General features: G+C 43.5%; 1 protein-coding gene across 2 annotated transcripts in view; it reads right to left on the bottom strand.

The window, feature by feature from the left end:
* Positions 1-3841: 3841 nt before the first annotated feature.
* LOC147422562 (uncharacterized) overlaps positions 3842-11176 on the bottom strand; it is a 67966-nt gene continuing 60631 nt past the window's right edge. For both annotated transcript variants that reach the window (XM_086502554.1, XM_086502553.1), the window contains exons 2-3: positions 4398-4614; positions 3842-4315 (exon numbers count right to left, since the gene is read on the bottom strand). In XM_086502554.1, coding sequence (XP_086358680.1) covers positions 3990-4315; positions 4398-4461 — 390 coding nt within the window. In that variant the 5' untranslated portion in view covers positions 4462-4614 and the 3' untranslated portion in view covers positions 3842-3989. The remainder of the gene's footprint in view (positions 4316-4397; positions 4615-11176) is intronic.

Below are 11176 nucleotides of genomic sequence, written 5' to 3'. Positions count from 1 at the left end.
CGACTGAGCTGGGGAGATCCAGACACCCACGACTGCGGAGGACTACACAACATTGACGAAGGCTACATTAGAGGATTCGGATCACTTTGGCCCGACCTGCACGACGCCCGGTCGGACTACTGTCCATGGAGGAGATTGATGAGATCCGCCAACAGCCGATGCCGGATTTCTTGTGACTTAGGACAATCCTAGCTAGCTGCTTAGTTCACACCTACCAGTCTAGGATCCCATAGTACTTTTATTTTATGATTTTGTCATTTCATTTTGTTACTCTGACTTTGTATCAGATTCACCACATTGTAACTCTTTGGTCTCATAGGTCATTTTGGCCTTTTGAAGACATTAATATAACATTTCATTTCATCTCTCTCTCTCTCTCTCTCTCTCTCTCTCTCTCTCTCTCTCTCTCTCTCCACACGATTGCATGAGGAGAATCTGCGTTGATTCTCTTCTTTTCTTTTTCGAAAATCGTGACACCTATTATAGTATTTTTAAGGAAAAAACTATATCGGATGGAAAAGGATGATAAGACTAGTGTGGCAACTCATGTCAATGACATCCGTTGCCTTATTGATCAACTGAGTGGCACTAAGCAGCAGTTGTGTTTGTCCTGCTTGCAAGTATGCCTTCCTCCTATGAACAAATCATGTGTATATAGTATCGCAAATTAGGCCAATCTTACACTTGCATCATCCTTGAAGAGACAAGATTGGAAGTGCACAAAACTATTCTTTCTACTCCAACTACAAGCGAGATTGTTTTTTACATGGAGAATAAGAAGCCACCCAGGACCTGCTACTACTTTCAAAAGAATGGTCACATCATCAAAGATTGCAGAAAGAGAAAGCCGGATGAGGAAGACAAGAAGGCTGAAGACTAGCCTGTAATGAGGCACAGGTTTGCTGAACAGCTCATCTAAGAGCTTCTTTGTATTCAGCTTATAGCCAGTGGGCAGTTTTACTTTGTGAGTTCTTCTCATGCATTATCATGTCCTGCATTATGCCTCCTGGCCCTGCTCTTGCTCCTCCTCTTCCTCTTCCTCTTCCTCTTACTGCTGCTGATGCTCCTCGTCCTCCTCCACCTCACGATGCTGATGATGATTAGGAAGCTGGTGATTATGCTGTTGCTGAGCAGCCATGCTACATTCTTCAAGATCGCAGCAAGGACCAGGCAATGGCAGTGGCAGCACCCCTCTACACATGCCTAGTAGCTTTGGGTATTATATCCTTGCGTCCGAGCTAGGGTTGTCACAAGTTTTAGCTCGACCATGAACAGAGAATGGTGATAGGAACAAAATCACCACAGACAAAGAGAAATCATTCGATAAAGAAGAACACATAGTAGACATGCTTTATGGTCGAATAAATATACTATGGAATCCTGGACGCACACATACAAACATAAATACATAACATACAAAGCAGCCCCAAAAAGAAAAAAAAGAAATTAAGAGAGAGAGAGAGAGAGAGAGAGAGAGAGAGAGAGAGCAGACAATGCTTCAAGGTGCTCCACTTCTCCACTGCATAACTGCGCTCTCCTTTCTTTCATGACTAAACGTCAAAATCAGGCCCACCCACAAGCTTCTTCACAAAAACCTTCAAATTTGAATTTTTTTTCTAAGGTCTGCTTTCTTATTTATTGAGCTTCTGCCACAAGGCAGCAAAAGTTCAAGCTCTGTTATAGAATAAATTTGCAGAGTTTTTTAAAACAGATCCAGAACAGAGATTGTGAGGCAGGTGTTACTGCAGAATACTCATATGCCTTCTACAAAGCTGCAGAAACAAAACAATTCAATAGCAACACGCCGAGCTTAAGATGGGCAACAAGGTCACACAGGCCATTAAGCTTCAAAAAACAAAGGCTCAGCTTAAGCCTAACAATATCAACCATAAAGTTTCCTTCAAGATGGCCAAAGGATGGCCAGACCAAACACTTCAGACAGTATTTTTTACCATATTTTCCAATGTATGATAAGGCTAACCATCAACCAGAAAGGCTAAGGTAGTACGGCCAGACCAGAAAGGTTTCCTTCAAGATGGCCCTTAGACCAAATGCCTCAGACAGCAGAGCTCCTCATCTGATTTTACCATATTTTCACTTTATGATAAGCACTCCTCAGTCCTTCCAATCTTATGACAACATCTTGGTTTAGAAAGCTGTAAATGCGTAATCCGTGCAAAATGACACAGTCTTCAATTTGGATCACCCATTTGTCCTTGGATTTGGTTGGAGAATTAAGGTGAAAGTACAATCCAATTGCCTTCTTTAGATCTATGGAATCTTTCCTTCCTTGCATCGGTGCCTCTGCCTCTTGCTTTGCTTCATCCTCGATCATCCCTGCGAGCTCACGTCGCCTCTTCTTGTTTGCATTACTGTATTCCTGCATGGCTGCCAACACCTTGTCTTGCACTTGCATCACACTCTCTTCGTGCATTTCATCCACATCTTGCATGAGAAGCTCAACGTACCCTGTACTGTGCTTCATTTGGAACTGATTAGATTCTTGAAGCTGCTGCAAACGCTCATAATCATCATTGCTGAATTTTCCTGCTAGACGTTGCCGCTTCCTTGCATCTATTTTGTATCCAGCAAATTCAAAGTGTTTCGCCCATGAGACCAAAAGTGCCGAGTTGATTACATAAGAATCTCTATCCCTGAATTGACAAGGAATGGCACCCATATTGATTGCAGACAGCTCAAACTCCCCATCTGATCTCGCATACAGTACAGGTATGAGAAAGTCAAAGCCCTACTGGTTCCTTCTGGGTATCACGGCAAAGCATCCCAAGTAACATTGTAGCAGAACGGTCTGAGTCAAGTCACCAGAAACAACACAGCACCTGTTGAAAAAAACATTACCCTTGGCACACTTCACCTCCTTCCCACAAACTTTGGTCAAAAATTTATGCAGCGGAACAGGCTGAGAATATCTTGCTGCAAGCAGTTATACATGGCCGAGATTAGTATAATGCGCCCAATCAGTTCTCCTCTGGGGCCTTCCAACACAAATGCTTGCTTGCAGACTTGCTCCAGCACGTTTAACACCTTCAAAAGCACTTGATTATCGACCAATAATCTTGCAGCTGCCTCACCAAGGATGGGTTCAATAACATCTGCTGTAAATATTCTATCCCTCTCGTCACTCACCACAACAGCAGTTCTCATGTGACTCGCCACCAATGTCTGTGCAAGTTCAGACCAAGCTACCACCTCAATTCCAATGCTAGCGGACAATATGCCAATTGCTGTACTCTCGTCCAAGGTCTTCTTATTTGTAACATCAATCAAGCTGGTTCCTCCTAGCAGTTTTTGAGTTGCATACCTGATTGCATACTCTATGGTAACTGCATCTTTGTCCAGAAGGCAGGCCTCCCAAAGAGGCCGACCGGTTGAAAACAGTACTCTTGCTGTGTCTTTGAAACCACATATACCACACTTCTTAGATCAGGTCATTGGAGTTGAAGCGGGCGACACCTGCTATACACAAAGGGGCAAATACTTTAGTCTCAGGCAAGCTACCCTTCAAGCTGGGATTTGCCATGCGGGTCGGAGCAAGCATCCGCAATTTTGCGGACGTGTCCATCAGTACTGCAAAAATTCCCGCCCAACGTGAGAAGCAGGAAAAAGCCCTGCGCATGACCATGAATAGCTTGGGCTCTACCCCAAACAGTTCACCTGCTTCATCCAAGCAAAATAATACTCTCAATCCAGTCTCTCGTACTCTGCCACCAAATCTTTTTGCAGATCCATCATCCTCATCTCCATCCATGCCGTCAAGTCCTCATCATCCCACTCATCTAAAGTTACATCTGTGTACTTGCACCTGGGGAGACAAGTAACCTCAGTCTCACCCCTGCCCCAGTCATAGGCCTTCCACAAATTTTCTCCTCGAGAAGTCTGTTTTGCTATCAACTGTTCAGGCGATTGACCCTTCTCCATGTCTCTGGCGAGGTGATTCAGGCACTCCACAAAGGCAGATCCAATCCTCCTCACGTTATTTTGGACACCCGTAAAATAAGTTTTAGCACCTGGTGTTCCATGAGGAATCCCTCTTTCACTGAATGAAATATAGACAACGTACACGCCCTTGGTTGAGAGCTCACAAACAGATCTAGACTTTCCCCAACCTGAACTCGAATAATACACGTCCATGGTGCTGCATATGCACCATCATTCTTCCACCCTTCAACATATCCATCCAGACTTTTAAGTAAGTAATCAAGGACCTCAGTGCCCACGTATTTGTCCTGCCATGCAGCTGACAGCCTCTGGTACACAGTACTGAGCACCACTGGATCCACCGCAGTAGCAGGAACTGTAGAAAGGATCACAAGGCTATTAAAATAGCATTTTAAAGAGAGCAGACACACCAAAATCATATCTGATAAAAGACTTACCATTCGTATGTGTGTCCATATTTTTGGCTTCGAATGTCTTGAGTCTCTGCTTCAACTGCGACATCTCAAGCTGCACCCTTAACTGAGTTTGGCGTTTCTTCAACAACTAAGTTTGGCGTTCCTTCAAAAACTGAGTTTGACAGTCGGTCCAATTAGGATCCACAATATCTTCGGAGAGACCATCAATCACCCGTTGAGTCATTCCCTCATCCATGACCTACGACAACAGAGACAAATTAGGTTACATTTTTTAAGAAAAAGCAAAATCTCACAGCTATGACTTGGATTAATTATTTGACAATTTGTTGCGCTGGCAGTTCTAGTTTACGTGGTTTTTCATGGATTTGATGGTAAAAGGTGAAATCGGCTACCAGACACTCTAGCAGGCAGTGTACAACTATAGACGATTAGAACTTGAGAAATTCAGTAAAAGACTTCAAATTTCAGCACTTCAACACCTTGAAGATAGTAGACACCAACACGAGAGAGAGGCGAAGTTCCTCCCGGAGAAGTATTGGCCCCCAAACTAGCACCCCTTCGCAGTATTTCTTTATTAAATTCAGGTTTCAGCCGCAACAAGGCTAGATGAGTACAACGGCACCACATGGTAGCCTTACAACGCCTAGGCTAGGATCTAGCGGACTCAGCTGGTACACACGTACCTTAGCTTCCCGTATTAGGACCTCACCCAAGCTCTGGTGCATCTTACAAGCACCCCCAAGGGTCCCTTATATACTACCAATAAAAGCTTACAGCTTTTTAACCGGCAATCATAGCCCTTTTAACAAAGTCAACTCTTTTTAACAAAGTCAACTCTTTAAAAATAAAGCATGGAGAGAAAACTTTGGCGCTCATGAACTAGAGAGAGAAAAGCGCTAAGCTCTCAGCCCTCTCAGCAGCGCACATGCCATGTCAACGCACTGTATGGCCTGCCACGTCAACTTGCCACATCCGTATGTGTGTCCATATTTTTAGCTTCCAATATCTTGATTCTCTGCTGCGCCTACAACAACTCAAGCTGCTGCAACTGAGTTTGACGTTCCTTCAACAACTGAGTTTGACGGTCGGTCCAATTAGGATCCACAATATCTTCAGAGAGACCATCAGTCACCCGTTCAGTCATTCCCTCATCCATGACCTAAGACAACAGAGACAGATTAGGTTACAACACGGTGAGGAGAACTCGACACCAGTCAAGATCAAGACAATTATTTTACAAACAAGATGATATGGCTTGCATGGGATGATACATTTTTTAAGAAAAAGCAAAATCTCACAGCTACCACTTGGATTAATTATTTGACAATTTGTTGCGCTGGCAGTTCTACTTTTCGTGGTTTTTCATGGATTTGACGGTAAACGGTGAAATTGGCTGCCAGACACTCTAGCAGGCAGTGTAGAACTGTAGACGACTAAAACTTGAGAAATTCAGCAAAAGACTTCAAATTTCAGCACTTAAACACCTTGAAGATAGTAGACACCAACATGAGAGAGAGGCGGAGTTCCTCCCGGAGACGTATTGGCCCCCAAACTAGCACCCCTTCGCGGTATTTCTTTATTAAATTCAGGTTTCAGCCTCAACAAGGCTAGATGAGTACAACGGCACCACACGGTAGCCTTACAACGCCTAGGCTAGGATCTAGCGGGCTCAGCTGGTACACACGTACCTTAGCTTCCTGACTTAGGACCTCACCCAAGCTCTGGTGTATCTTACAAGCACCCCCAAGGGTCCCTTATATACTACCAATAAAAGCTTACAGCTTTTTAACCGGCCAATCATAGCCCTTTTAACAAAGTCAAGTCTTTTAAACAAGTCAACTCTTTAAAAATAAACCATGGAGAGAAAACTTTGGCGCTCATGAACTATTGCCACGTCAACTTGCCACATCAGCAATACAGCTTGATTGTGCCTCTGCTGCTCCCACCCTGCTGATTAGGGTTAGGGTTAGGGTTTTGATGACATCAAACCCCCCCCCCCCCCCCCCCCCCGTCTCAAAACAAACGTAATCGCCCTCGGTTACACCTGAAATCAAAGAGAGAAACCATCTATTCATCAAGTTAGCTGAAAACCTTCATTCAATCATGCATTCTACTAGCCATCCCTGCATAAGACCTTGGTTTAATAAGATCCATACCGAACACGTCCTCATGCCCCGATAGCATAGTAGACTCAACTATCCATCACATCCTGGTCAAGTATGTCGTACCCAACTCATTCAGATGACTGAAATGGACTAGCTGTTCAGATGTATCGCCATTCATCCCTCACATAAAGAAAAAAAAAACAAAAAACAAGATCAATGTATACACTTCCCTCGTATGCTGCAGTGCATCTCCGCTACCATACACGGAGTACACGATCACACTGTTTCATTCTCACACCAAATCACAATATACACTCCAACGTACTATGTAGTGTATCCCCACTACGATTTACGTGGTATACTTGATTAGTGTCCCCGAGAACAAAACCCACACATATGAAACCAGTGTCCCAATTCCATATCCAACTCAGCATAGAGTTTCTCATTATTGCAATAGATTTTCACATGTACATATATACATAAATGTCACATAAGCAAAGTACTGTCAGCCCAGCACCTCGGGTGTGTTATAGAGAACACAACCACGCGACCTTCTATGTTCTCAATCCTGTTGATTTGATGACAAAGGAGTGGAGTGGTTCCCATCTTCGGCAGCAAGACTCAACTGTTGAACCTACTAGAGCGCTTTGAACGGTAGGCTCCAAACCAAAGGCCTGAAGGTATAGAAACAACAATTGAGGCTATCTGCTAAGTCACCCTCCTCCAACCACTTGGCATCCTATCGTGGATAGTTCTTGAACTTTTTAGTATCCTGTCGTGGACAGTTCTTAGACTCAACCAAGTAACATCTTCCCTTTCACCTTATCAAGAGTGCTCTGCTGAGCCTTATCCTTGATCTTTCTTTCCTTGTGTGCTAGGATTTGCTCTGGTTGAAGAATTTCCTTTCTCTCTTCAACATCTGGCTGCTCATTAGCCACTGGATCCTCTAGCACCTCACCTCTAAAAGGTCGAAGAAGACTCGCATGAAAAGCATTTTGAATCCTCCAATTAGTAGGCAACTGCAACGTGAAAGATACATCAGTTATCCTTTCAGTGATCTGAAAAGGACTGTAGTATGTCTTACACATTTTGAAAAAGAAACGGAGAGGAGAATTTAAGCAGATTCCCTCTCTCTCATCTCATACAATCAGCGATGGTGCTGCATTCGTGAGCCTCTCATCTCATACAATCAACGATGGAGCCGCAAGAGGGAAAAGAGGAGGCCAACACGCAGGGAGGGGTGGCGTAAGAGAAAAAAAGGGGGAGGGGGATGCGCATCGAAACGCAGAGAAGGGGGAGACGCAGGAGAAAGGGAAAGGCAATTTACTTTTTTTTATAATGCCTCATTGGCTAGTGAGGTACCAAGCTCAGCGTGGCGAGATGGTTAGCTGTGTTACCCTCTTCGCAACCCTTAGAACTTGAGTTCAAAACTGCTGATGTGGTTTTTCTTCCTGTGCCGCTTGCTGGGAGAAGACATTGGAATGGGAATCTACCAAGATTCAGTCTAATAAAATAAACAACCTACCAGTATAAACTGCCAGTATGCTCAACTTAGGATAAAGCTTCTCTTTAGCCCTCATCTTTCTCAACCTTGCCTTCTGAAATCTCAACAATACCCGTCACCTTCCTTTAAATGAAGTGACCGTCTATGTTTATCTGCTGCTCTCTTATGCTTTTCCTGAGACTTCCGCAAAGCCCCCTTAATTAGCAAAAGCTGTATCCAAATCTTACACAAAGCGATCTGCTTCGAAGATTTTACTCTTTGTGTGCAAAATAAGTGGCACTTTCTTTCCTCCTTCCACAATCTCAAATGGCGCCTTGCCAGTTGAACTGTGAACTGTGTTGTTGTATGCAAACTCAACTAAAGGAAGATACTTATCCCACTCTGTCTTCTGATAAGAAACATAGCACCTCAACAAATCCAATACTACCGCATTGGTAATCTCTGACTGACCATCTCTCTCAGGATGAAACGATGAATAAAACTTCACGATAGTCCCAAAATTATCCAAGAGAGCTAAAAACAAGTTAGCCATATGATCCGCCTTGATGGTCTCTCTCACAGAACCTATCAACAATAGTCCAAATACCATCCTGTCCTTTCTTCGTCTTTGGTAAATCAAAGATAGCAATACTGTCCCATGGTCTATCTCGAATCGGTAAAACACTGAAGCAATCCAGGAGTCTTCCCACGATTATGCTTTGCCTTCTGACACACAATGAAAGTGTGCACAAATGTATCCACATCAGCCCTCAACCTTGTCCAAAAGAAATAAGACTCAACAGCCTTAATAGTAGCCTCAATGCCTCGGTGCCCCGCATAAGGCGCTTGATGACACTGTCAATATCCTTTCCCTCAACTGTCTGATAGCACATAACTGTGTAAGCCTCATGAGAAAACCATCCTTGAGAGAACATTCTCTCATCTGCTCAATCTGTCAAAGATATCAACAAAGTCCAAATCTAGACCATACTGCTCTCTCACTCATCAAGCTCATGATGGAAAATTGCAGACACCGATGCCACGTGTGGTTTGCATCTGCAACCACATTCTTTTTCCCCGCAACATAAACAATCTGGAAGTGGAACAAAGAAAGAAAGTTTGCCCACCTCATCTGCTGCTCTAAAAGCTTAGTCTGCATAAGAAAATAGGGAAAACTTTAATGATCCGTGAAAACTGTAAAATCGGCCCTGAGCAAATAATGCTTCAAAGAACTTAAGGCATGGATAACTGCCAAAAGCTCCTTCTCGTCGTAAATCTATAGAGTCCTCTCAGTGTTCGTAAGAAACTGACTCTCGTAGGCAATAACATGTCCATCCTGCTATAGCATAGCACCAACACTGCTCCCACAAGCATCACAATGCACCTCAAATGACTTTTGAAGGTTTGGAAGGATCAAAACTGGTCCTATAGTAAGTTTCTCCTTCAGCCTCTCAAAAGTTGTTGCTTCCCTTTGTCCCCACCTGAAAGGAACTCCCTTCCTAGTCAGCTCATGCAATGGTGAAGCTATCTTTGCAAACAAGTGAATGTAACGCCTGTAAACAGAAGCATATCCCGAGAAAACTACGAACATCATGAATTGACTTCAAATGAGGCCAATTCTTGATTGCCTCAATCTTTGCGGGATCCATACGAATACCATCCTTAGAAACAATGTGCCCAAGAAAGTGAATATCCTCCATGAAGAATTCGCTCTTCTTTGCATTGATTACTATATTGTTTTCTATGAGAGCTTCAGAAACCTTTGTCAAGTGCTCCCTGTGCTCTTCCTCCGACTTGGAGAAAACAATGATATCATCAAAGAAAGTCCCAACAAACCCTCTATAATCACGGAAAATCCAATCCATCATCCTGTTAAAAGTAGCCGGAGCGTTAGTCAGGCCAAAAGGCATCACAAGAAACTCATAGAGACCAAAAGATGTCCAAAAAGCAGCCTTGTGGACATAATCTGAATCTGATGTATCCACTCTTCAAGTCAATCCAGCTAAAGAACGATGATCCTTGCAACTTGTCCAATATGTCGCCAATCCTCGATATAGGAAATCGATTCTTGATTGTAATCTTACTCAAGGCCTTGTAATCAATACACATGCGCCATGAACCATCTTTCTTCTAAACCAAAAGAACTGGAGAGCAAAAAGGAGCAGAACTAGGCTGTACCAAGCCCTTCTGTAACAAGTCATTCACTTGACTCATCATCTGTTCTTGGTGAGTTGCACTCACCTTGTACGGAGGCCTGTTTGGAAATGAACTACCTGGTAACAAATAAATAAAGTGATCTTCAGGCCTCTGTAGTGGCAACTCTCCTGGGAGAGGTCAATCAGAATAACCCTTCAAAAAGTCTAATCTATCTTTGTCCAATTCTGATAGATTTGTAGATTCCACACTAGGATCCTTTTCTTTTACAAAGACAATATACGAAGAAAGATGACTTTTCCTTAACTTGAAAACTGTTGAAGCAAATACAATAGGAACACATTCCCCTTTACATCAATGACAATGTCACGAACTCTGTGCTTGAGTCTAGCACGAGAGTTAACCATGACTTCATATTTATGATGCTAGGGCATCCCTAGCAATACATCACAGCCCTCCAGAGGCATAATATAGAAGTCCTCATCTTCCACGAAGCCTTGAACATGCAAGCGTAGCTTGCCAATCAATGGAGTCACCGCTACCTCCCGTGTAAGAGCAGCCATAGACACATCCAACCGTGGCTCCAACTCTTCCGGAGCAATACCCAACTTAGCGGCAACCTATGGTGAAATGAAATTTTCTTTGGCACCATTGTCGAAAAAGATTAGGACCTCCTGATCTCTAACCTTGCCCCAAGCTCTATTCAATTCTGAAGCTGCTTCTTCCTGTTGGACACCAAGCATGTCAGAAATGAGCCCAGTATTTAAAGTTTGTCTCTTGGCCTTAGCTTTCTCCGTAGTCCTTGGCTTCCTCACATCCTTTGAAGGACATTCAATTGATTTATGCCCTATCTCTCCACATGAGAAACACTCGCCCTCTTGGTACAGTTCTTTCTTTTGCTCAAACAACTTCGAAAAAGGTGTAATGACCTTCTTTTTCTGGAACTTGTGCCTCCTTTGCACTCGTTCTTGCTCGCATCCTTTGAAGGTGCCCTGTCTCTCCACACGAGAAACAGTTGCCCTCTTGGTACCATCCTTTCTTTTGCTCGAACAACTTCG

Source organism: Adiantum capillus-veneris, chromosome 27, assembly GCF_014529385.1.
Source record: "Adiantum capillus-veneris isolate H3 chromosome 27, ASM1452938v2, whole genome shotgun sequence".
Lineage (NCBI taxonomy): Eukaryota > Viridiplantae > Streptophyta > Polypodiopsida > Polypodiales > Pteridaceae > Adiantum > Adiantum capillus-veneris.
Note: the sequence above shows the minus strand (reverse complement) of the source record. Positions and strands in the feature narration are given on the sequence as shown.